Source organism: Mchenga conophoros, linkage group LG22, assembly GCF_057382185.1.
Source record: "Mchenga conophoros isolate Kocher_MC1m ecotype Shallow Benthic linkage group LG22, M_conophoros_male_GT1.1, whole genome shotgun sequence".
Taxonomy (NCBI): Eukaryota; Metazoa; Chordata; class Actinopteri; order Cichliformes; family Cichlidae; genus Mchenga; species Mchenga conophoros.
Genome location: NC_140546.1, coordinates 18,539,675 through 18,566,885, shown reverse-complemented (window position 1 = coordinate 18,566,885; position 27,211 = coordinate 18,539,675). Strand labels below are relative to the sequence as shown.

The window sequence follows — 27,211 nt, the reverse complement described above, 5'->3', positions numbered from 1 at the left end:
TCTCCACACCACAGCGAGACACTGGTGCAGCGCTGATCCCCCCACATGCACGTGCATGATTTGTGAGTGGCAGGTTCTTAAAAAAAACAACGCTCAGCACCGAAGTGTGTACAAGTGTGCATGAGAATGTTTTTCTGAAGCATCTTTTTGTGCCGAGGAGCATGTGTGCTGGCCGAGAGACAGTGTGAGGATGCATGGTTGGCAGGTGTTGTCGTGATCGGTGGAGTTTTTGGTGTACTATCGTTGTGTTGTCTGCCTTCCCCCTTCTCCTCCGATTTTGGTTATCCTGTGAGGACAAAAAGCATCCTGCTGGGATGTCCACCTCGCCTGGTGCAAATGATGGGAGCCAAAGGAACTCTTGTAAGTGACTTTATTTCATCTTTTCTATTCGAGGGTAGTGATCTCTGTGTTTTTCCAGGACGTCAAATATCTGATTGGTGCTGATTTTATGCGAAAGAACCTTCCTTTTCCCATTCAAATAACGGATGTTATTTTGAAGGGAGGCCTGGTCAAGACAAAAACAGGACATAATTTAAGTAAATGTATTTTACCGTTAATGCATCGCTAGGGAAACAAAGACTGCACTTTTTACTGACAGTAGGAATGTAATGTCTGCTGATGTGTGAGATTTGGCTTGTGTGACACTGTACTGTATGTAATTAAGAAAATGATATGTAAATTAGTAAAAGTGAAGTAGTCCAACGTGTACAGACTGCTACATGTTTACATGATGCAGCGCTCAGAGGGGTGTGTAATGTGGGAGTCCGTGCGTGTGCGTGCGAGTGTGTTTCCACACATCCTGGAGCTTCTCCAGCTGTCGACGTATCGGGAAAGTGCCGTTCGTCGACTGACAACCAAGACAGCTGTATTTTCTCAGGAAAAGACCAGATGCTGATGTCATTCGTTACCGTTGAACTATCAAGTATTTCATTTTAACACCTGTGTTTGGTGTAGTTGCTGTTAAAACTTATTTATTTTCTTGTGTTTTTGTGTTTTGTTTTTTTAGAATAAGCTTAAAAACTCATACGATGTCATTTTCATAGCGTAAATTAGTTTCCTTTTGTAAGTGTGTTTGTACTGTATCGATAGCTTTAGCTGTGCAGGGCAGTGCTAGGTTGTGGAAACAAGAATATGGCTATACCGTGTATTCAGTGGGTGAAAGTGTGTGGGACTCATGTGCGTTTTTGTGAGTTTTAATGTTTGACTTCATTCTGGCTTCAAGTAACACACACACACACACACACACACACACAAAGGATTGCTGTACTGTAAGTGGGTAATTGATAATACGAAGTGAGTCATTTTGACTCATTTGAAAGCTCAGTGGGAACATACACACACACACACACACACACACACACACACACACACACACACACACACACACACACACACACACACACACACAGGAATACATTGACTGTCTTGACTGAGGCACAGATCACAGCTGGGAAAATGGGCCTTCTCTTATTGCTTTCATTATTATTGCACCATCCCCCTCTTCCTCCTTTCATTCCCCTTCTCCTCTGTTATTTTCAGGATGTTATTTACTGTTCAACCTTTCATAACTTGCCTGGAAACCTTCTGTGTGTCTGGGTGATGCATTAATGATCACACAATGACACACCCACCCACAGTAGGTATCAATTGTGTGTTTGCGACTGAGGGCTTTTTTTTGTATAATTACACTGTTGTATGTTCTTTTATTTGGCTGAGTAATACTGAAGCCTCCGTTCTGCTCTTTCATGTCTAGTTCTTGGTTGCTTTGTGTTGAATTTGACCAGTTTGCTCCTTGTCAAGGCGCATCCATCACATTACCTTATCACAGAGCCGTGCTTTCAGAAAGAAATATCAAGTGACTGCAGGCTATGATTACTGATTTACTAACCATAATGTTACATAACCAAAAGCAGCATCTGAGGACACAGTGTAACCTAAAGAATAGCTTTTAGGAGAAGAAAACCACAGATTGAACAAGCGAAAAGGAAAAGATCTCATATCTAAGGTAGTATAAATAAAGCAGCCAGCGTGCTTGTGATCATGAAATACAAATTTAGTGCTCACTGCACTGAATTTATTGATTAAACCCTGAAAGCAAATCATCAGAGATGATACGAAGAGAGAGGATACTTATGAACTATTTATGGACTTGTGTTTTTCAGAGCGTCTTTTTTTCTAAAGTGGCAGTATTTTTATCTGCATCCTGTCATCTTGACTCAGTGTGATATTATCAAAGTGTAATGATGGTGCAGATCTCTTCTATCCTCGTTAGTTTGTGTCCTCTGTAAAGGAGCAACAGCAGGCACCTGCCACTGAGATGGATGTGCTGTGTCATCACTTCCTCAGCCAAATGATGGCTTACCTCACCTCTCTGTTCCTCTCCGCTATTTTCCCCATCTACCCACCTCTCTTACCCATCCCCACCTTTCTTTCTCTTTGTGCACGGTTACTGTACACATCTGCTCTCTTCACCACTGGTGTCCTTAATCTCCTCTCCTCTGCCCCCCTCCCCCCCCCCCCCCCCCCCCCCCCCCCATCGCCCACTTTATCTAGGTTCACATGAAACTTTAATTGCATGTAAATCAAAGCACTCCAGATATAATTAGTCTTTTGTGCTGCTTTAATAAGGAGAGTCTGCACTATTGAAATATGGTAGAGTAGCAGACTCCTGCACTATCTCAGATAGCTAAAGCCACAGGGCAAACTCAAGTTTTAATGCTGAAGGAAGTGACGTGAACTTTTGAAGTGAAGGTTTTTAGTAACTTAAAAAAAATGTATTCCTAGTGTTTTTTGGTTGTCCTTACTAGTGTAGGGTTGATCTTCCTTGTCCCTGCATAAAAATCTGTTTATGTTCACCAAACAATATTTGATAGGTAAATGCTCATTAAAGGTATCAGTATTGGGACTATGTGTCAGAAATATTGGATTTTAAAATATTGGTGTCTACTTTCAGCAGAACGGGAATGTTGGAAATGTGACAGCGAGCAGGCAGCAGCACAGAAGGTGGGAATTTTTTCATGCTGAACCAATTATTTGCTCGTGCTAAAAAGTTAAAGCTCTCTAAATGACACGATTGTTGTTTGAATCTGGCACTGAAACGAAAATGTCTCCAGTGAGTAAGACACTGTAACTGTATGCTTTTATTTTTGCATACATTTCTCCTCCTCAGTTGCTTTAGTTAAACTAAAAGCAGTTAGCTTGTGAATTATTAGCATATTCAAACATTAATCACAGAGCTTATAAACACAGAGTCTGTGCACGCTGACGTGTGTTTAATTTGTCTGATCATTGTCAAAGACGGCCTTTGAGATTAGAAGAGATCAATATTCACTTTAACTGACTCCTCTTCTTGTTGCTTTGTTTTTGCTAAATGACAAAAAAAAATTGATTATTTTTAGACCTTTTTCATTGTTTTCACTTCTAGTCATTAAGCAAATAGGCTCATATTTGCACATTTAATAGTCGGGGGGGTGTTTTTGTTAATTTACCCACTTGTTGTTGAGTCACACACATGTCAGCCACGGATATGCAATATTTATGACATCTCTCTGTGTGCTCCAGGTTTGTTTATTATCCTTTTGTCCCCCTCTTCCTCCCTCCCTCCCTCTTTCCATGACTCGTTTCCACCTTCCTTCTTTCCAAGTCATGTCCACCTGGCTTAACAGGTGTTGCTGGCAAACCGTTAACAATATGTCTCCTCTAGTAACACTCATAAGTTTACTCATCTGTACTAGAGAGACCGCTTACAGTTTGTATCTGTTGCATAAATTGTAAATTGGCGATTTTTAATGTTTTCATTTGTTACTTTGTTATGCTTTTGTATAACATGTTCAATTTAATTAGGCACGGATGGACAAAGGGACGAGGGAGACAATAAAAAAAGCGAGACAACATTAATGGGGAGTAAAAGGAAGACGAGTACAAAAACAAAATGACATGAACAATGAAATGATAGAGCAAACAAATGACACTAAAGAAAGGAGAGAGCAGCGAAAAGGAAAAGGGATAGGATTGAAAACAGGTGGAGGGTGAAGGAGAGTGGATGATGAGACATGCAATTAGTGACTCGAGAAAAATAAGAAGAGATTAATAGTAGAACAGGCCTTTAAAGACTAAATCAAATCGGGTAATACAGTAAAGAAACAGAATATTGATGTTTTAGAGCAAGACAGACACAATGTCTGGAAGTCTACTAATTGGTGCTGGCTGTGGTGGTGAAATAGAGGAACCCAGCACTCCTCCTCTACAGCCATGACAGGATCTTTCATTAATTTACAAATACCGACAGATAAAAGTGAGAGAACCATCTTGTCACACACGATGTCCTATCATTACTGTAGTTGTGACATATTTTCAGAGGTTTTGGCTTAATGCACTGTGGTTTAAGTGATTAACCTACAGAGCATTTAACACATGTAATATTATTACATAATACCAGAAGCTCTTCAAGCCCTTTTATATGTGCTGTCATATGTGCTTGTTTTTAATTTGGCATGCTAGGATTTCTGCTCAGCCGTTTGAATTGTTGAAACATCTCAGCACATTAAGAAGATATCGGTTGTTTGGTTCAGAATGTACAAAAAGAGGATCGCATGCACTCTCGTCAGGCCATGTGTGAGTTAATGTAGATTGTAATGGAGTTGTATAATCTTTCCGTTACCCTTTTTTAGTATCACAGCTACAAATAAGCTCCTGTTGCTTATCATGCTGAGAAATTATACTTTGAGCTGCGTGACATGACAAAGGAATAAATACTTAGATCCACACAAAGCGTAATGACTGTAATTAAAGGGACAATAGTGACTGATATATAATTTTACACACTAAGGAAGTGCGAGAGGGATGAATCTGAATTTAAGCTGTCAGGTGATTTCAAACACCCTCGCAAATGTGCCTGGCGGTGATGTAAAACTCAGGGACGAAGATGACAAGCTGCTTTAAATTCACACACACACACATTGAAGAGATTAAAAAACACCGTGCATTCTCATGCATAGAGCATCTATCCAAATGTGAAATCTCTTTTCTCATTGCACAGAAAAGAAGCACGTGTAATGGGTGTTTTTGTTTCAAAACCTGGTCACAGATGGTTTAGAAATTGCATTTTCCATCACTGTGTGAGGTACCTCAGCAGGTGGGTTATCACTTTTTTCCTCTTCTCTCCTCCCACCCCTCTGGGAAATGGGCAGAAAGAGGATCAAGAGAAAAGTAATGGTGTGGTCAGACAGCTATAGAGAAGCTCTAATTAGATCCATGGTTGAACAATTAGTATTTGTAGGCGCCTACCAAGGAGAATCTGTCACAGTTTACTTCCTGTTTTACTTTGTGCTTCTGTATTTCTTTTCTGTACATACTGTAAAGACAAGTTCCTCCACTTCCCGTTTTCCCTCTTTGTTTTTATGTTTTTGTGGATTTTCTTAGCAGAAAAGAAATATTAGGCCATGTGCACATCTGTGTCGCTGAATATGCATCAGCATGCTGTGGATACTCATTTATGTGTGCATGTGTGCGCGTTTGTGGGGGTGGGACCAATGTGACACTCCTGCTGTAACACCAAAACGACAGATAAATTGACAAAACAGCACAGTCACTAAACGAATAAGCAAGCGTTTCAAACTTAGCAGCTGATGCTGTTGCTAAAACCTATTGCTGCTAAAGGTATTGTCTAAATATGCTAATATAAATACTGAGCTTCTGCAGTAATATTTGTCAATCGTCAAAACTGTATAACAGAAAAAAAAAAGAAAAACGTAATTAATAATTAAAACAGGTCTATGTGTCACAATAAGTGTAAATGTCTTTAGATAAAAATCTAAAGACTTTTAGATTTTTACTTTCAGGAAGATAGCCGGGTTGGCCCTGGGTGTGGGACGTGAGTGATCATTTATGTGCTGCACGTGCTTGAGAAGGAAGCAATGTCATCAGCACAGAGGATATAAAACCCAGTTTTATGCAACATTCTGACAATTTCTGCATCTCCTCATCTCTACACAGCTGGTCCAGACAGAAAAGGCTAGCGACAGATACGAGACAGGCAATAATAGTAACACTTGTATTTGCTGCAGATCTATGTGATCACACATGTGTTGGCAAGAGAGGGATACCCATTGCATCCATCTACATTAATAAGGTCTGTTTGCAGATTTCTTAAAGACTACAGTAGTTGGTGGTAGTTGGTACACTGCTTCATTGAAGGTTAGCTTAAAATATTATGTGCTGACAAACTGTGAAGTTATTCAAATATGAATGTGTTTGACTTGAGGCTACAAGGTATACATTTTTGAACAGCAGAATTGAACCACGTGATCATGATGCACTCTTAACAGCCGCGGGACATACAGTACTAAATAGATGGTACTGCACCAGGCCACGGGCAAAAGAAAGTGAAACACTGGGAAAAAAGAAAAGATAATCAAACAACGAAGTACAGTTTGGGGTAATAAATGCCAGAGGGGCTTTATATGTGCAGTTTTATGTCATCATTGTGCAAATACTGTGGCCAAGATTAGGCTTTTACAATTCATGCTGCACACCACGACTGCAAATAAATGAGGATGTGAACGACAGACAAGAGCAACAAAAGAGGGATGAAGAGAATACTTGAAAAATAAGCAGTGACAGAGAGGAACTGGAGCTTAGCAAAAACAAAGAGATGTTGCTGATAGCTTCTGATATCTCTGTCAGTGTGAGAAAAACACCCTTGAACTTTTTAGTGTAAGACTTCAGCACAGATGAAGACATGAGCTCTCTGCTCAGCAGTTAACCCAGGGAACTGAAAAAAAGAGAAAGAACTGGCACGACAGTGTTCGTAAAATACCTTTTTGAGTTTCACATCATTATTATGACACCTCAGTGTCAATATGTAGAGCAGTGCATCGTAACTGTGTCAATAACATCAGCCCTACAGGCTGAAATGCAACTGTTTTGTTTAGGAACAAAGCCTTTCATTTCTGCTTATGGACCTGCTCACACTGCAAGTTTGCAGTGACATCAAAATGTCATTGAAATGGAAATTGCAGTGAATTATGCAGAAGCTGCTATGTCTACATTATTCTACAATGCAGGACGAGGTGAGCGCTTTGCCTCGACCTCAGTTCAAGCGGGAAAACAAACAACTGTCAGGTTTTTTTGACATCCTCATCCACGTCGCTTTCGGTGTGATCAGTTCATGCTTAAAATTCCAGCCTAACGCTCAAAAACCAGCCTCGACGCACAGTGACTTCAGTTTTGTTCCCATAACTTGGTGAGTGGTCAGGTTCAAGCCCCCGCATGTAACAGTAATACGAATACACACAAACATTGACTTCCATTTCATCCTTAACCATAAATACTACTTGCCTAATTTTATAAATTAAATCTGACTTGATCCTCAAATTAAAACAAGTCTTGCCCTTTAAAACTGAATAAATAAATTAATGGGCACTTGCTTTTCGTCCCCGTTGAGAAGATGCATGGGTCCATGATGTCACTGTGTAAACACAAACAGATTCCCACAACATGAATCTTATCTGGAACACACACTCATATATACAGACAGATTATCTCAGTCTGCCTTTCGTTTACTCTGTCATCACAAGATGACAGCAGAGCAGCTCTTGAGATATAAAGGAGTCGCTTTTGTATATATTTATATAATAGTTGCATTATCCCACGTGGCTGCCTCTCGACCCAGGTTTATATGCACACATTTCTACCACGGTTATTCATAGACCTTTGTGTTTGCGTTAGCATGGGCTCCTACAAAGAAAGCATGAAAGAAAGCTTCTCAATCCATAAAAAGGAAATTCATCAACTGAAAATTACACAAAATAACACATTATGGTCTCACACGACCTTCAGTTTGTGTTCTTCTTGGACATAAAGACTTTAACCGAAACATACATAGATAAATCTCAAATGCAGTTTATATTTACCTTACTGTAAAAATGTATTGCATTCTCGCTTCCACCTCTCATCAAAAGCACTTGTCTCTCAATTCAGGTGACGACAGAAAAATATGCAAACTTTAAATAATAAAAAGACCATGTTGCGTATGTGTCAGAACACCTGCTCTGGTTGAGCACGACTGTTTGTCTTTAAGCTAATCTATCATTTATCAACATCTCTAAATGAAAAGACCTGCAGTACACTCGCTCCCGCTCTTGCACTGACATGAGTTCTGATGAAAAATTCATCAAAGAGAACATGTGTGTGAGCCTTTTCTGCATGGTGTGGCAACTCTGTTATGTATAGACACACATAACACAGGCCCAAAAGTCAGCGCACTGCAGATTTTTCACGCCCCTTATGTTATAATATAAGCTCTAGACAGTTTTAAAAAGAGACAGTCGTGTCAGGGGTTTAAACTGAAGCATGCACTGGCTCCACTTGAAACTTTGCACATCTATTTGTAAGACGATTTTTACATTTTTATGCTCAAGTCATCCCACATTGTGCTTATGCTTCACTGGTTCTGTGTTTGATGCTGTACTTGTTATGCATGTATAACTCCACACTGTCTCTCACTTGATTGCTATGTTATAGCACATGCAGCTGTTTGTAGCGGGCAAGTCTGTACTCTTATTGGGGATACTGGCAAAATGACATGTGTTTTAGAAGGTGTTATTCATCACGTATGGTATACCCTTTAAGTCTACTTGTGCAGCAGTGGGGCAGAGTTTCTGCAAAATTGGCTGAAAGGCTCAGATGCATGTCATCCCAAAATCTCTTTCACCTATACGCGTCTCCTCCCTTTCATCAGCTTTGTAAAATAGGGAATAATCATGGAAAGGGTCAATAGGTCATTCTGGAGTGGCGTCTTCACTGAACACTTGCGGTTGTGTTTTGCTGAAGTAAGACTGTAATTGCATAGAAAAAAGAGGGCACCCTTGCATAATGCATCAAAGCCTGCATGAAATGTAAAATATTCGCATATTTTATGGTCCAAAACAAACTCAGCTTGTGTACAGATTCTAAATATATGAGCAACATGCATCTATTTATTTTCACGAATCCCAAATAATCTACAAGCACTGTAGTTGATTTAACCAAACTACAGTCCAACTGTAATATTCTAGCTTTTGCATGTTCACAATATCAGCATTAAAAAAAAATGCTGCAGGGCATGTGGTCAGTGATTTTGCTGTGTATTTTAGTCAGTGCAGTCTTCCAGAGATTTTAACTGCCTTTTTATAATTGCAAGGGTCAGGTTGGCTAGGTTTCCCAATTTACACCCAGTCATTACCACTTTACCCATCATTAAAAAAGACATCACTCTTATTGGTGTGATAAAAGCTCCCTTCAAGGCAAGCAATTAACGCACTAGAAAACGCTCCTCATCCTCCATTTCTTTCCTCCTCTTTTCACCCGCTCTTTTGGCCTCTGTTAAGAGTTCAGAGGTTTCTGTGATGTAAGCCTTTTTAATTGTCTCCCGGGGAGACGGGTAAATTTTTTTTATCTGTTTCGAACAGTACAGCATGACATAGCCATACTACGTGAGCAGATGTGCTAAGCCTTTGTCGAGGTGTCATTTGTGTCCACCGTAGTTCAGCTCCTCGTTGTTAATTGCTAAGAGCCGACTGGCTGATAAATGATTTATTTGGCAGAGCAGGAAGTCTCTTTGTCCCATATTTATCTCTGTGCACAGAGAAGAGTATGGGAAATGTAATTTTTTATTACTCATTAAGACACAGTTAATCTCCATTTGAAAATATGTGTTTAGCAGCATTTAAAATTGCAAACGAAGCAAGACTGGAACTGCCAAATCCTGATTAGCCCGAGAATTCAATATCCACTTACTAGGAAGCGTCATTTCTCAGACCTGTCGGGAGCATTATATCACACCGGGCGTTTGGTATAAAAGACAGGCTCGATGCAGTCAGCAAAATCTGCATCAGAGAGCGTGATGAGTGCTCGTGTGGGCAGTGCATTTTGTAGGCAAACGAGAATGTTATTTTTTAACAGATTGTGTGAGGCGGGTAGTTTGACATGCTTGTGAGGAGCTAGAAGAGCTGTCAGGTGTTGTCAGATGAAACAACTCTTTCTCCCTCTCATTGCATTTCTCTTTCACCAGATATGAGGAATGTTTCAAGGCCATGTAAACTATATATAGTGGTCTTATGTAACTGTGGGTCACAAATCTGCAGTTTGAAGAAAGGCAAGTACAGATTGTTAGAATTTGACAATAGACTGTGTAGAAAATGACTTATTATATGCTGGACAAATGCTGGATATGTCCCATATGCTTTTTAATTCTCTGTGGTTGACCCTATTTCGTTGCCCTGCTGGTGTAAACTTGGTCCTTTTAAGCATGCCTGTTGCATGACTTCATGTAGTATTGAATGTACGCATTTAAAGAGGCCAGATGCCTTACAGCAGTAGGAACGCATTTGAAAATGTCAGCTGTCAGCTAAAATATATTAATATTTTTTCATATTCTGTGCATACAGTGCATTTGTGCATACTCATACATGCTGCTTCGGGCTCTTTAGATGATAACATTTAGATTTTTGAAATATTTAACTTCATAGTCGCAGAAGAAAACAAAAAGGACCTCCCAGAGCTGAAGCTCTCTGTATCTGTGCAGCAACAAGACAGTTTTGTACACAAAGAGTCAGCTGAATACCACATGATGAACATGGAGTTTGTCAGATAATTATGCAGATAAAGCCTAATGCATGTTGTCTTTCTTCACTATTGTGCCAAGTCAGATTAAAAGTGAAATAGTAAACGCATCCTTTCATGTGTCATGTTATATAATTGCATCTGTGGGTGGTAATGTGTGTTTCTGCGTTTGCTTTGGGATGTACGTCTTTGTCTTTCAGCTTTCAACAAACGGTCTGTGCTCATACGTATGTCACACACGTAGATACTTTTATTTAAGCATTTAATACTCTGGTTATGCTTTGGACTGTTTTTCTTTTTTTACCTGGACTGTAGCTATTTTCAGTCCCTCAAATCATTAACAGTTGATACTGCTGGTGCTTCAGTTATTTCAAAGATAGTACTTTATTAGCCATCTAGGTTCTGACAGCTCTGGCTTTACCCCTTAAAACCTAGAGATTTTGAGATTTCTACATCAGTGTGATTTTAGTTATCCTCCTGAAAATTCTAAATAAATTGCACAATACATGTTCAGAGTGCAAAAAAATTGCCAGCTGTTGCAAATATGATACAAATGAAGACTCATATACAATCTTACATTTGTTCAATATTTACAAAGGTATCAGTAGGTTCAGTAAACACTCCATTTCCAAAACAATCTAATTTAATGGTTCATGCTTTAAAGGGTTGAGTCTTTGCAAGATCTCCTGCAGTGTATATAGTGTCGTTTTTCCAATATTTAACCATCACAAACCTTAAAGCTGGGGAGGACAGTTTGAGTTGAGTTGATAACTCGTAACTAATTCTAGTAATTTGAAAAATTGTCTTATTTTTGTAACAGGTGGCTTTTCAGAGAACACAGTCGCACAAAGTTGACACCTAAAGGACATTTTAACAAAAGCTCAGTGCATGTTCAGCCTTATCCGAACACATTCTGCAAGGTTAGACTCACATTTACAGATGTAACCTTCACCCCTCTTACTTGTGATTGGTACATTCCTAATTCCAGCGTGCAGCCTTCTGCTGTGAATCGTTGGGCTGCTACAGTAGCTGACACCTCTGATTTGCTGCCAGGCCTAGTCGTGACCCATACGCTCTATTAAAGAGTGTGTGCGTATTCATGTGGGTATCTGCACACATTCCTGCCTGTCTAAGCAATTTGTCTCTTGTTCCTTTTATGTGACTAATTGACAGAAAACAGTAAAGCAGGTAAATAATAATGGCAGCTCGCTGTTTTGTCACATTAGTTAAGGATGTGTTTCAATGTGGAATCAGTCAAAAAGAATTATTCACATCAATTAGGGCCGTTTACTACACCATTACAGTCTACGTGGGGTCTCTGGAACGTTAAGCCATTTTTGGAATGAAAAATGTCCTGTTTTCTGGTAGAGTTTAGACTGTGAATGACTAAGCAGGAGGCAAAAAGCCCTCCTACAGAGCTTTGCCTTACATGTTGGTGTGCAGTTGCCTGGTTACATGTGTAGCTAGGAAAACTGATTAAATGTTTGTTGATACTCTCACTTGATTCAATATTCTACTGGTTACTGACAGAAACACTGACAAGAGCATTAATGTGTGCCATCTTAATTCATGTGGACAACGCAACCATTTAATTTCAAGGCTGGGGATCTATTCTCGGCTACTCAGGGAGGAGAGGGAAGCGGTTTCCTCCTCATGCTATATACAGTGGGAACAGAGTGTTGATGACCTCAACGGTGGATATAGTAAGGTGGTGGAAAGAATACTTCCAGGATCTCCTTGATCCCGCTGACATGCTTACTTTAGTGAAGTCTGGGGACGAGGGGTCGCCCATCACTGTGGACAATGAAGTAGCCAAAAAGCTCTCCGGTGGCCTAGGCCCTGGGGTGGATGTGATTTCCCCTGAGTTCCTCAAGGGTCTGGATGTTGTTGGGCTGTCGTGGTTGATACGCCTCTGCAGCATCACGTGAAATCAAGCCTCTGGATTGTCAGACTGGGATGACGGTTTAAGAAGGGGACTGGAAAGGGTGCTCCAAGTTCAGGAGCATTGCACTCCTGCTCTCTGGGAAGGTCTGCACTAGGGTGCTGTAGAGGCGAGTCTGCCCGTTAGTTGAACTTTGGGCCCCAAGAAGAACAAAGGGTTTGGTTTTTTTTGCTCTGGTTGTTGAACACTGGATCCTCTCTTTATACCCTTGAGGTTGTCTAAGAGCGCACAGGAGTTTGCCCGCCTAACCTATATGTGTTTTGAGGATGTGAAGAAGGCATTCGACTGTGTTCCTTAGGGCATCCTGTGGGGGTTCTCTGGGAGTATGGATGACTGGCCCATTGTTCTTGGCCATCCAGTTCCTGTACAGGAACTGGATGGCCAAGAACAATGGTGGCAGTAAGTCAGGCCCTTTCCCAGTTAAAGTTGAGAACCAGAGGGAGAAATTGCTTCCCCAAGTGTAAGAGCTAGAGAATCTCAGGAGATTGACAGATGGATGCAGCAGTGAAGCAGAACCTGTATCAGTCTGTTGTGGTGAAGAGAGAGCTCAGCGTGAAAGCAAGGCTATCGATTTAGCGGAGAGTCTATGTTCTTATCCTGACTTGGCCATGAGCTTTGGGGAATGACCAAAAGAATGAGATTAGACTGAAAATGAGAGAAAAAGCATCCAGTGAGAAAAAAACAACTGTAAAAGACCCTTGGAAAGCCTGAAGAACTGTTGCTCAAGATTATATTAAAAAATGACAAAGTCTGAGTCCTTGGAAGTAAAATATAAAGAAATGAGCGTAGCTCAAGACTCAATAATATGTTAAATAGCCCAGGAGAAGTCAGTGAAAAAAATCTACAGCACAACACGTTCCTGCCTCATACACAGTGTTTTATTGTTTTCATTTTGTCTGAGAGGCCCCTCATTAGATACCCATCAGCGACTGAGGCTGCTGCATCATTGCGAACACTTATTTGATTACAAACCAGTGAAAACTAGTTTCTGCGTGCTCGCCAGCTGTGAATGCCTAGTGAGTAAAGTAACAGTTGTGTTTGTATGCCAGTACATTGGCATATTAGCAGAGACAAATTGACTGTAAATATTTTGAATCTGTGACGGAGACTTGTGATTTATGGGGAGGGAAAAGAGCTGGGAATGAGACATCTGCCCGAAACTTGATCCAAAATTTGGGCAGTGCAGATGTAACAGGTTCTGTAGAAGAGGATTTAATTTTGTTTCCATACAGCATCCCCATCCAAGATGCTTTTAAGTATAGCATTCCAGTCCATTTTAGTCACACACACTTTCTCCATACATGTACTCCATTTTTTTCTGTTCCACCTCATATTTATTCTGTGCACAGTAACATTTCAAAATACTGAATCTAAAGGTTTTTTTCAGTTGAAAGTAAACAAAAAACCACAAAGAAATCAATTGCCCACTGTAAGATTATGAAAGCATGAAAATAACGTGGTAAACTCCCCCACGCAGCGTGTACTCCACAGTGTAGCCCACACGGCAACGCGGCCCTCTCGCGAAAACATTTCAGGAGCAGTAGCAAAATGCTCCAAACGTTAATGTGTCACAAAAGCCGCACAATGATTCAATATCATTTTCCAAATGAATTTCCCTGGTTGGTAATAGAATGGGCCACACACACTTTATAACCATATTCATCAGTTTTCCACGGTTCAGTTAGGTTTCTGTGTAAATTAGGGCCAGCAGCAAACGTGGAGCGTTTTTGGAGGGGAAAAAAATGTAATATTGCAGGAAGATAAATAGGCTTGTTCTTCAAAATATCAGAGACGGTGAAAGAGCTGCAGTTGCAATCTGAATCTCGTGTCCTGAAGCCAAAAGTTCTCAATAAAACACTTTTACACTGCAAAAGCACCGCTATGATTAAAGGCTGTAGGAGGCTGAAAATTACATTTAAAACGTGCTGTGGATATGCAAGACACCTAACACATGCACACAGTTTTGTCGTTTTTGAACTCTGCTATATCCTAATCAGATGACACGTTTTATTTATTTATTGTCATGTATGTTATGTACTGTAAACAGCAGATAAGATGAAACTGCTTCAAAGCTGTTAGCACTTGACTGAGAGGAACTTCATGAAGCCGCCACAGTCGCGTTTTAGACACGAAAGAAGAAGTAAATTACAAACGAGACCCGTAGAGAGTTGCATGCCTGTGTACATGTGGGAGTAGTAAGGGTGGTAACAGTGAGCTTGAGCTGTTTAAAGATAAAGGAAGTAACAGCGAAGCCTGCAGAGTGCATGCACATGTGTAAATCAACCAACAATGCAACTTAGATTATTAGAAGCCAGCAGTCAGCATCAGAATACAAACAAATCATCCAGTCATGGTGAGGTCACACTTGAGCCACATAGAGAGAGAGGGTAGTCATTATATGTGTTTTATTTACATCACGGGGGCTGCCTTTGGCGGAAACCTGAACACTTGAGAGATATAGCGAGGCGCACAGAATCTAAAAATACCACGGCTGAGGGAGCAGGGCTTAAGAAGAAGAATAAGAAGCAGTGGCTGTCTCTACTGTCAGCCCTGCCTCTTGGTGTTCAGGCTGTGTGTTGCTGTCTCAGAATGAAATATTAGGCCTTTATAAGCAAACGGAAACAAATCCATGTGAGACCAGACGGCTAATTTAACGTGACAGATGAAACAGGGAGGGTTTTACATCAGATATATTGAATGTTTGATCTGTTTAGCGAGTCGGTGTGATGTAAAGTGTGCGAAACGGCCATAATGAGATCGTGGATGGATTCTTTGAGCTCTAATCAAAATAACAGAGGAGGGGGGGGATCATTTGTGCTTTGAGTTTTATTCATGGCTGAAAAATGTCACCAGTGCTTTGTTATGACGAACTAAAATGCAGCTTTTTTAAAATATCTGTAGCGTCTCGGAGTAGATGAAACAGTTATTTTCATAAAGGTAACACAGACTTTGACATCAAATAGGAATACTGCACTTCAGTTTTACATTATGTGGCATCTCCAGCACTGCCGTTAAGGTCGTGCCCTGTAGCCATGCCCCTGTTCTCCTGTCATCTCTCTCCAAGAAAAGCTGGAACACAAGGATGAAAACGTTTCCCACCCACACGTTCTGCATCTCGCTGCCACTCCTGCATTCTCTTCGTGTCCTCCTGTGTATCACTCTGCTTTTCTAGCGCCTCACACTCATGCAAACGCATATATAGAAGCCTCCGAGGACCGGTGCATAAACGATGGCTCCAGTCCCAGGCAGGCTTCACAGGCAAGCTGGCTAGCAAGTCCACTGACGCCTTCATCCGTTTACCCGTTCATCTGTCCGTTTTAGGCTTCAAACCTAACCCCCTCTTCACTGGCAAAGCCCAAAGGCAGCACCTGATGTGTGAAGCGCACACCAAAGTGTGAATGAGTGCCTCAGCCGGGACTTGAATTGGCTGCTGATGATTTACAAAAAGACATATTTCCATTTGAAAAGGTTTCTTTAAGAGTTGCTTATCATCGCTGCTACTGTGTTTGTGCTCCGTCTGAATGCTCTTTTTACCTAAGGAGTCTCACCAAAGAGAATTCTGAAAGCTCTCTGATTAAAAAACCCTATTTTAAAAATGTGAGCCCAGTTTAGCACTGAGCCTCAAAACAGATCGAGCTAACCAAGTCTGCATGACTTGCTTTCTCGAAATAGGGTGTGAGAAAATGAATGTTTGGTCACATCTAGAGCTTGATTTCAATCCTAAAGACTGTAATTGCCCTCGGTCGGCCTCTTTAGTTTTCACCTGCAGACACTTCTTAGCTGCTTCTAACAGTATAGCTGCTAAAAAAAAAAAAAGGGGGACAAAAATAGTGCACTTCCATATTTGGGTGCACGTTTACATGCCATATAAAAGAATACCGCACACTTGTAAACATAATGCAAATAAAGTGCAGACTGTGTTTTTATCACAGTAGTGGAGTTTATTGTCAATAAGGAGTAGGTACATTAAAACCACACACATAGAGACTCACACGCACAGTCGCCCACACAAGCATCCACACACACACATGCGTGCAGCCACACACACCCTGACACACCAGCCCCTTTTCCTGTGGGTTCTGCTTCCTGCATTTTGTAGAGCACGAACAGATGTTTCTGTAGCTCTGAAAGCAGATGATTTGAAATTCACACATCGTATTGAATCTGAACAAGAAGACTGAGTCTCTGTGGATTTGCTTTGCACACCGGAGAACCGAGAAAGAGAGCAAACTTTTTGGAGCACGTGATTTAAAGTGCGCTGTTTTCTCCTGTGCAGCTGAGAAAGAGAAAGCGTGTGAGGGGATGGTTACACTTTTCTTGGCCCTTTTTTTGTTTTTGAACGATGATTGTGGAAACCGATGCGCCGTCAGGTAGTAAAGTCGATGTTGCACTTCATGTTCATGTCATAATCTGCTGCAGGAAAATGATTGATTAAGATGTTTGGAGATTGTGTCGTTTTAGATTGCAGTGACGCAAGTGCCACAGAATCCATTTCTTTAAATAAAATCGTTATATTACTCGACATCATATGCTATGACTAACATAATGCTGTTGGCTCAGCTCCCATGAATCATCCCCACGAGCTCACCTTTGCACGCGTGAATCATCTGCACATTTGTATACTATGTCCGTATGTGCGGCACGGCTTCAGAAATTTGTTGGGACTTAATGACTTGTGCTCTTCTACTAAACTCATCAGCACAAACTTAATCCTGCAGGCTAAATGAGCGAGAGCTAAAAATAGTCCCTGCAGCTACAGTGCCATGCATAGCAGGATACGGTTGTCTGGTATATAGCAGTGATGGAAGAAGACCGGTGGGGGTGAATGGAGGGATGAAGAACTAGAAAGATGACAAAAGAGGTCTTCATTAAAAGTAGAGTGGTTTTCATTTAAGTGTTTTGAGGTGGGAGTACTGGCATAAACCATCACAGTGTACGCCATATTGGAGTATATTTATGTTCTGATTTATATTTGAACCTTTCGGGAATCATGACTTTCATGGCAGTTCTCAAAAATCTTTGTCTGCGGATCTGACAGGGAAAGGAATAATAAGCTTCCACCGGTAGGCAGGCAGACAAACAGATGGATGCATTCAGTCAGCAGGTACATAGATGATGCAAATAAATAGTCAGGGGAAGCTAATAATGGATCGAGAATTAGATTAGAGACGGAGTGATTAAAAAAACGGGATCCTGCTCTATTGGTAATGCCTTCTGTCCACATGTCCTAATTATACCTAAATGCATTGCCCTGCTTCTCCCTTACTCCTGCTCGGTCTCCTGCTACTAACCCCACACAATGCTTGACAATCTTAACAAAGCTTCCCTGAGGCCCCTTATCTAATAGAGCAGTCTCTACAAGACACACACACAGAGACACACACATATGCATCGCAGCCAGCAGCGAGTTGAGGGGGAAAGATGAGGGAGTAATGGGACAAAGACAAGTTGTCAGATAAATGAGATAAATTAGACACTGAGTGAGGAACGACAGAGAAAGAGAGAGAGCTATTCTTTTCCAACTCTCCCAGGGTTGTTGCTGTGTGTGAGAGCTCTGGTGGGATCTCATTGTTCTTTTTTGTCCTTGTGTGTGTGTCCGTGTCCATCTGCTGCAAGCCACAGTGTGTTTTATCAGGACTGAGGTCTGGTGCTCGAGCAGAAGGACGCATGTGCAAATATATGCACTTGTGTTTAGGAAACACACAAAATCCTGCAAATGCACTCGTGATGGACAGTGTAGCAGATGTTAGTCTTTGTAGGTTTACTGTGAGCATCAGTGTCAAATTTCTTCACTGATTTTTGATATTAAATTCATTTTTTAAGCCTTCATTGATTCAATTTGATGTTTTTTGTCTATGTTAAACCAGGATCAAAGATATATGTCACCCATTGTACATGCGTTGGCATCTTGCCATAGTTACTTGGGGGGGGGGGGGCTTATATAATGCTGTCATTTATCAGCAGGAGAACAGAGAACTAAAGAGACAGCCAGTTGGAGACCCCAGGCTGCCACAGTGCCCACGCACACAGCATCATGTTTCCACTGCATCACTAGACATTAAATTAGCTTAAATTTGCTTCCTGGAGACGTACTTATTACTGCAAACCCTAAAACTAATCCTTAACCTGGTCTTATCCAGCATCCGACCTTAAAACAAGTCTAGATACTAACATTTGTAAAACTTTACATTGAAGTCATTGTAATAAGCATTAGTTTAATCAGGTTTTCAGATATAAAAATGTCCTATTAGTTAAAACACATGTTTCATTAACACCGTCACTAACACATCATATGAAATGTCATATTTTGAGACAATCATACGCACTTAAAGTGTGTAAGAAGTTGTTCCTCATTTCACCATTTCATGCTATTTTTTTAATGGAACTTTTAGTATTTTTGTTTAGATTAGCATATGCATGTGCTATATAGTTATTAGTAGTTAATCACGCTTTTTTAAGCTACTGAATCCAAAGAGCTTACAATACCTTATCATGTTAATCTAAAGAGCTTGAAAAGAAATGTGACTGAAGAAGCTTCTCGGTGGCTTTTCTTTCCAAGCTCCTTAGATTACCACAACCTGGATGACGGAGAGTCTACACAAAATCTTATTGGGGTTATTTTACACTTATTGAGAGTGTGAAAGGGGTTTAATACCTATTACCTTAACAAGGACATTGATAGACATTGGAAGCTGGATGTCGAATATCGCCCTGTACTCCAGAGTTGACCGTGTTCCAGTAGCAGCAGTCGGAAAAACAGGCTCTATTCTGCTTCCTAGCAAGGTGGAGCCATTCATCCATCACTATGAATGCCTGGAGTACAACGCAGTAGCTCTTATTCCTCATTTAAAAAAAAGAAGAAGTAAAAACACAGCTGCAGCACATTAGAGTCTGGTCCGTGCTCTGTGTATGGCTTATTTACTGAATCACAAATACATAACGGGGGTAGTACAGAGCACACGTTTTACACATTTGCTGCTTTTTACGCTTACTTCTTACAGTCTTTAATTTCAAAGTTGAGATTGGTGTGGCTTCACTGGCTTTCCAAGTGTGAAATCTGACCTGAGGGGGCGTTGCAGCTGAAAATTGTGATTCCAACTTCCAAAACGTGAATTATCCTCCTCCACCGTGAGACATTTTCAGCTTCCGGGAGATGGCCAAGCGGGCTGCTCAGGTCAATCACAGCCAGTCTGAAAAGTCAGAAAGTCAAACATTCAGTATATGACAGGCCCTTTTCATCTAAACCCTAATTTGTGTCAGATTCAGAGCTCTGAGCCTCGCCTTTGATGCTACAGTACCGCTCAGGATACAGTCGGCAGGTTTACCCTCATGTGCACTCCACTGAGTGTGTGCCATCCTGTGAAACCGAAAGGAGACAGAGTTTGGAGGTAAAGAGGAGGGTAGACCTCAGAAAGATGGGCATTTTCGGTAAAACCAGGGTTCTCATCATTAGCCTCCCATAAAGACTGATGAGCGTGAGTTGGCATCCTCCTTTCTCCTGTGTGATGAGTCATTAACAGTAAAACATTTTGGAACAGAAAATGAAGCGCACAGCAAGTAGGCCTTGAGCCAAAGACATCCAGAAAATGGACGGATGAGCTTACAGAGACTGTTAGATTTAAACTTCAAGTCATATTGCGCCATATAAAGCTGACTATAGCTACACTGCAAATGTAAATCCACTTTTGGTTCACAGTGGATTGGTAGTACTTACATTGTCTCACTTCATGTGTTTCTAGTGGAGCTGGATGCAGAGCACGCACAGAGAGTCCCCGGGGCGGAGCAAGGAGGGGGCCTGCCACCCCAGGTGAAGGTGAAAGAGAGGCAGAAGTTCTTTGAGGAGGCCTTTCAGCAGGACATGGAGCAGTACCTGTCTACCGGCTACCTGCAGATTGCTGAGAGGCGAGGTGAGGAGGAGGAGCGGTAAGGTCAGACGTTTTCTGATATTAGTTTAGTTTCCTAGCGCTCCGTCGCCTTTAGCGCAAAAGGAAGATGTTGAGGGTTTCAGGTTTCGGTAGTATTGTGTGCTAATTCTTTAAAGGTGAATGCAAAGGCGTGAATAAATTTCTTTACTATCAGCTGAGACCTTCACACTTTAACCGCATACCATGAGATTGAGTCATAATGGCTTTACGTAGCGAGGAGAGCCTGTCACTTAACACACGAGTAGAGTCATTACATTTTAAATGATGCCACCATGATATATAAACGTACTCTGGGATTGTAACAGAATCCCGCTGCGCCTCCATGTATTTGCTGCCAAACGTCTACTGAAATACCCAAAGCATGTGCAGAAACAGCTCCCCGCACTGAGAGATGTTACAGACTCCACTGGCCAGTGTTTGTAATGTGATTTTTCTTCTTCTTTCCCTCATCTGCCCTCCTCCCCACATCACCCTGGAAATGGCTTAGAGAAGCTTGTGGAGAAGTAAGGACGGAGGGAGAGATGGAGCAAAAGGAAAGAGATTTAAGGAGCGTTCACTGAAACTCAAAAGGCTTTTTTATCAGTGCAGTGAGCGGAATAGTCACAGCTCATTATCCGAAGAAGCGTAGCACTGTATTGGCTCTTTTATATTAGTGGTACAAAAAGACTGGACATGTTTATATTTAAAGTGGTTAAAAAAATAAAATAAAAATCACCTGAAACCAACACCTCTCCATGACCAATGAACACACAACTCATAACCCTTAATATAGCTGTAAATCCCTACAGCAGGGCGGCGCTACTGAAGAGCAAAGATACAGCTGGAGACTCCGAGAGCGAAAGGGAGGCTGCAGATGTCATAAGCCGCTGAGCCATCAAAAGCTAGTCCCAAGGGTCTTACACACACACACTCACTCACTCACTCACTCACTCACTCACTCACTCACTCACTCACTCACTCTCTGCAATCTCACTGCAGGCAGAGACAGTCCTTCCCAGCAGGAGAACCTTTTAGGCAAGGTCACGGTGGTGCTAAAAGAAGAGCATGTTAGAGGCAGTCACATGGAAACGATGCTCTCAACGTGACGTGGTGCTTCCTGGACCTAGACTTTCACATAACATAACCACAGCTGTCAGTTGTGTATCCATGTGTGTGTCTTCCCGTTTGTTTGCCTATTTATTACATGGAGGAAACGGAGCTTTAAAAGTGAAACAAAACATCCTTCATGCTATGCTTTACGAGGCCGAAGAGCTACTATGGAGGCGACTGCGTGGCTGACAAAGCAGATATGGACGCGCCTGTCCACCGAGGCCCACTGAGCAGTCTTTAGGCAGAATCAGAGCCTGAAACGTGTCACAGAAAGCACCACTGCTGTCCTCACTGAGCAGAGGAGATAAACGTGTTTGTTTCATTTATTCACTTTCTGTGCGTACGCATCAACAGTCACTGTGTATATAAACTTAATGTGCGCGTGCGGACATTCAGGCGAGTTACCCAAGTTGAGGCATCTGAAAAGACGGCGCTCTCCTGTGTCTGTGTGGGATCTTTTTGTGTTTTGTGTTACTATTTAAAGGGCAAGGAGACCTTGGGGCAGTCTCCACGGGAAATAACATTCCCCTTCTGTTTTTTTCCTCTTTCTTTCCTCTTTTTTTATTCTGCTCTCCCTCCCTGTGCCGCCCTTCTTCTGCTCTCCTCATTTCTTTGAGGTACGGTAGCCAATGGCGTCTTATCTCACTGCTCTGCAACAACCAGTCATGCTGCTTCTTCCTCATGCTCTCACAACCCCGTCCCCTCATCCTCTTAGTGTACCAACTGGCTGTTTACGACGCATGTGGCACATCACGATGTGGTGGGTGGGGAGGGTGGAGAACCCCCTCCACCCTCCCCACCTGTGCAAGGCGGTGAATCCAGGCTTAGCTGTAGTGTAACAGGAGTTTCCAATCAATCTATGTATTGGTGGACTATTAAAACATTAGACCCATTAAACATTCTGATGTGCTGCCTTGCTGTCAACAACCACACATTTGTGCTTTCATATATAATAAGAACGTCAGCAATCTGAAAGAAGCGCCTCAGGAAATCAGATTTCTCAAGTTTGTCAGCTATCTCTTTAAATCTCTTTCACATGCTTTAAATCACGATGTCTATTTTTAACTTTAAAGCAATATTCAGGCATTTCAGAAGTACTCTTAGCCTTCACGGGAAGAATGTTGTTACTTCAGTTAACGATACCTGCAAATTCAATATGCTGAATTTCCAGGTATTTCCTGTAGGCATGCTTTTGATGTTAAGGTAAACCAAATATGGTTTGTATGCATTATATACAAGCTTATCCACTTTGAATGCCATCCAGCTTGAACATGCCCATTTGCTTCTGCAAGAAAAAAACAATCCCACTGTTGCTGGACTCAGCTCTTGCTGCCGCGTTCTGCTGCAGTGTTCGCTAATACCTCATTTACCCTTTGCTGTGTACAGAACCAATAGGCAGCATGTCATCCATGGAGGTGAATGTGGACATGCTGGAGCAGATGGATTTGATGGACATGTCTGACCACGAGGCTCTGGATGTGTTTTTGCACTCTGGAGGAGAGGACAACAGCGCTGCCTCGCCTGTTGCAGGTCGGAAGCCGTGCACACAAAGAATGGCTGTAGCCTGAAGTAAACAGACTGGTTATTGTTATACTGGCTTTTGATTCAGTGCATAAAACTCACTTAATCTTAGCGATAGCGTTCTCAAACTGTGCATTAAAGTACCACCCGGGTTCATCTACAACAAATCACATATCTGCATTTGTATTTGAGACTACGTGGACTGATGTCAGATATATGTTCCGTCATAAAAGCACAGTCCAGATGTTCAACTGTCAGTTGTTTTACCCTAAAAGGACATGAGATATACACTCACTTGAAGATTTATTAGGTACACCTGCTGGTAATGGGTTGGACCCCGTTTGCCTTCAGAGCTGCCTTAACTCTCCGCTGCACAGATTCAGCAAGGTCCTGGAAACATTTCTGGTGTTGTCTTCTGATACCGTAGCCCATCTTCAAGTTTATTATTATTTGAATTACTGTTTCCTTCCTATCAGCTTGAAACAATCCTGACCTCTGCCATCACCAAAGTAGATCAACAACATATTTTCACCCAGAGAACTGCTGCTCACTGGATATTTCCTATTTTTCAGACAATCCTCTCTAAACCCTAGAGATTGTTATTTCAGAAAATCCCAGTAGATCAGCAGTTTGTGAAACACTCAGACCAGCCCATCTGGCACCAACAACCAAAGTAACTTAAATCACATCTCAGGGGAAACTGGCATCATGGATTTGCAGCCAACAAATCTGCAGCACCTGTGTGATGCTGTCATGTCAATATGGACCCAAATCTCAGAGGAATGTTTCCAGTGCCTCGTTGAATCTGTGCTACGAAGAATTTAAAGCATTTCTGAAAGTAAAAGGGGGTCCAACCCTTTGTCAGGTGCAAGGTGAGTGCAATTTCCCACCGATCGTCCATCCATTCACTTCCGCTCATCCCAGCTATTGTAGGGCAAGAGGCAGGGTACACCCTGAACAGGTCGCCAGCCTGTGATTCATAACAAATTCACTGAAGCAGAAATCTGACAAGCACACCACATGATGTAACACACGATGCACCATCAGCATCTGTCCAGATCTGCTGAGGAAACATATTGTTGCAGTCAGTAATCTTCAGCATCTGAGTTCCTCTTCGTCTGATGCTACACTTTCTGTTTACAGTCGATCAGTCCGTTGCAAGTTTGAACTAAAGCTGTGAAGTCATTCCAAAGAAACGAGAGCAGTTGCCTCATTTTATCTGCAGCAGCCCTCGGCCTGAGACAGCAAGTAAATAATAAATAACCATAAATAATAGAATTATTTGGGTTATTTAAGGGAAGTGGGTCCAGTTACGCACAGACTCAGAGACATAGTTATTGTCTGTCCTCCTGCCACCCTATCAAAGTCAACTATTTAATTTCTGTTTATTTAACTGTTATTTAAACTAAGAAGTTCAAAAAATTAAGAACAATTTTTTTAGTTCAAAGTGTGAAGTTACCCACTTCCCCCCTCCTGTCTTTCAGGTCCAGACGTCGAGTCCTTCACCACAGAGATCAGCCTCCAAGTTCCCACCCAGGCTGAGCTACGACACAAGCTCTCTTCATTATCATCCACCTGCACTGACTCCGCCAGCCAGGACACAGAGGCCGGGGAGGAGGACGAGGAGGAAGAGGAGGAGGAGAGTGAGCAAGGAGGAGGAGGGGGGGGCGTTGGGGGATCAGGAGGAGGAGGAAGGAGGAGAAGACCCCCTGTGGTAGTGACCCTGGATGAAGAAGAGGTGCACCCTGACACGGTGCTGGTGGACAGGGCGGAGCGCGAAGATCAGACCAGCAAAGACTGTGAGGAAAGCAGGCCAGAGGTTTGAGGAGAGGCGGAGTGAGACACAAGCACCCAACAGCTGCCAAATCAAACTCAGAACCATATTGGCTTTGTTCTTAATATTCCTCTCATATGTCAGAGAAACATATGATAGAAAGTGCAACCTCAGTGCACTAACTGCCACATGACCTTACCTTGAGAGACGCCAGTTTTCAATTCTAATTGATCTTATAAAACTGTTTGTTTTATTTTTCCTTTTCAGCATAACGTCATCTAACGGCTGAGCGATTCTCCTGTTTCTTTGTTTCTCCTGCTGTATGTCGAGGCCTGTTACTGATTAACGACTGAGTAATGAGGACATAGAAACACACCAAAAATCACCCACACGACCCTTCTGCTATGCTCCATCCTTCACTGCGCTTATAGACTGCAGCGGTCATGTGTTTCCCATTATTGCTTGTGTTGGAGATTAAGCGTGGAGCCTAAAGTACCCCATTTAGCCAAAATAAAGAAGCTAGCTTTTAAAATCTAACTGCAGGTCAGAAATGTGAAGTCAGTTTTTAATCTGTAAAAGAAATGTTGCCATGCAAATTCACCCGCCAAAGATTTTATACTTTATAAAATCCACGTGTGTAAAACCACGGGGATAGCTTTGGTTCTGTTTGCACAGGTTTTCTCATGTATGTGCTCTATGAAACTGTTCTAGGGGTTAAAGCTCTGAAATGAGACTTTCAATTGTGCAATTTCTCTTCCACAATTCATTTTAGTGCAACAAATGCAAAGATGCACTACTCAAAGAAATGAAGGGAACACTCGATCATCACTTGGTATGACACAAAGTCATTTAAACCTCAGCATATCAGTCTTTCCTTTCATTTGAAGCAATGCTGCAAGTGAGTTTTTCTCCAGTCCAGCTCCTCTAGGACTGCAAAATGACCTCCAGCTGAGCTACTCGTGCATGTTTCTCACCAAACTGTCAGAAACAAACTCCACGAGGGCCCGATGTGCTTCAGTGCAGAGCCCGGCACCGTGCAGCTCAAGTATATCCGCCTGAGATCTGCCATCCTGGAGGAGCCGGACTGCTTGTGCAACCTGAACAGGCTGGAGGTACGATCCTCATGCTAGCAGCTGTGATAAGGAGTAAAAAGACAAACTAGAGGATTAGGAGGGATAAGGAGAGAGGATTTTTGTGGTGGTAGTCTTGTTGTTGCCTCTGGTAAACCCGTTATCACTATGATTTGCACCAAAGCAGCTGAAATGGATTCACAATGCTTTCTGCTTCCTAGCTGGACAGACTTATATCACTGAAGTTCAACCGACTATGATGCTCGAGCGTTCCCTTAATGTTTTCTTTGAGCAGTGTACTTATTGATCGCTTTTTTCTGAAGAAAAAGGATGAATATTTTATCACTTTCTGAAACTAAAAAGCCAAAAGCATTTCTTTCACTGTTTTTAAAGTCTTCTAGATCACGTCGGATGTAAACTAGTTCAAAATGGTTTTGTGCCATTACCCAGTAGAAACAAAGCTTAATAGCAGGCAGGCACCTGACAGTGGTTTCTGAAACACATTGTATAGCAGACATGTGGGTGGAGATCGGGTACAATGATAACAATGACTTACCACACACACACACACACACACACGACAGTTAACCTTTGCCATTCCTTTGATATGTGATCTCTGGGTGAACTACTTCTGTTGAACGAGGACCAAATCCCTGCTGTGGACAGTGTGCTATGCACCGGACAATGTCCAGAAGACTGAACTGCATCCAGACCTCTGTGTCTGCAGTTGTTGACATTTGCCTAAAATTTCTGACTTGTTGCTAATAAACATTTGTCTCCCGGCGTTGTTTAATTTTCATCCGAGTTACAGCAGTAAGAAAAGAAAAGTAAGAAGTCTTGTTTTATAGTCCTACCATTTAACAATGGAAAGCTAACACAGTAAGAGAATAGACAGAGCGTTATTAATAAGGGGAGAAAGGATAATTAAATATTATATTTTGTGTGAGTTGAATTTCTGTGTATATTCATTGTTTAAAAAAAAAAAAAAAGGGTAACTGGAAATTAGGGGAAAGCAATACAAGAGCTCAAAATGACTTTGAGGCTAAAAATGAATGCCTTGGTTTATTGTGAACAGTAAAGAGTCTGTGTCGATACACAACAGTGCGCTTTAACAGGTAACTGTGATGCTCATTTTGAGCCCCATGCAGAGCGTCCATGTGACAGAGGATGCTAGTGATAGGGTGAGGTGGAGGCAGTTGGTGCGCTGTGGTGACCAAAAGGGAGTAGATGAGAGGAGCAGGATTCTGCTGGGAAAGCTTGCAATATGATTCACAGTTCAGAATAATCC

General features: G+C 41.8%; 1 protein-coding gene across 4 annotated transcripts; it reads left to right on the top strand.

Annotated features, from left to right (window-relative positions):
• On the top strand, positions 1–26,706 carry dtnbp1b (dystrobrevin binding protein 1b). Of its 4 annotated transcripts, none has more exons than XM_085262945.1 (4): positions 1–360; positions 20,284–20,451; positions 22,954–23,088; positions 24,564–26,706. In XM_085262945.1, exons 1-4 carry the CDS (start codon positions 195–197, stop codon positions 24,902–24,904), a joined length of 810 nt encoding a protein of 269 aa, XP_085119071.1. In that variant the 5' UTR covers positions 1–194; the 3' UTR covers positions 24,905–26,706. The 4 variants fall into 4 exon arrangements, with proteins under 4 accessions (XP_085119071.1, XP_085119070.1, XP_085119072.1 ...); XM_085262944.1 differs by having other exon boundaries at positions 22,945–23,088; XM_085262946.1 differs by lacking the exon at positions 1–360 and adding an exon at positions 383–922 and having other exon boundaries at positions 22,945–23,088.
• The last annotated feature ends 505 nt before the right edge of the window (positions 26,707–27,211 follow it).

What these genes read in the sequence shown, in the direction of transcription:
- dtnbp1b (XM_085262944.1), top strand. Translation starts at nt 195, where the DNA reads ATGGTTGGCAGGTGTTGTCGTGATCGGTGGAGTTTTTGGTGTACTATC. An exon ending in TGGGAGCCAAAGGAACTCTT is followed by an intron (nt 361 to 20,283) that starts GTAAGTGACTTT and finishes ATGTGTTTCTAG; the next exon opens with TGGAGCTGGATGCAGAGCAC. An exon ending in CGCTGCCTCGCCTGTTGCAG is followed by an intron (nt 23,089 to 24,563) that starts GTCGGAAGCCGT and finishes CCTGTCTTTCAG; the next exon opens with GTCCAGACGTCGAGTCCTTC.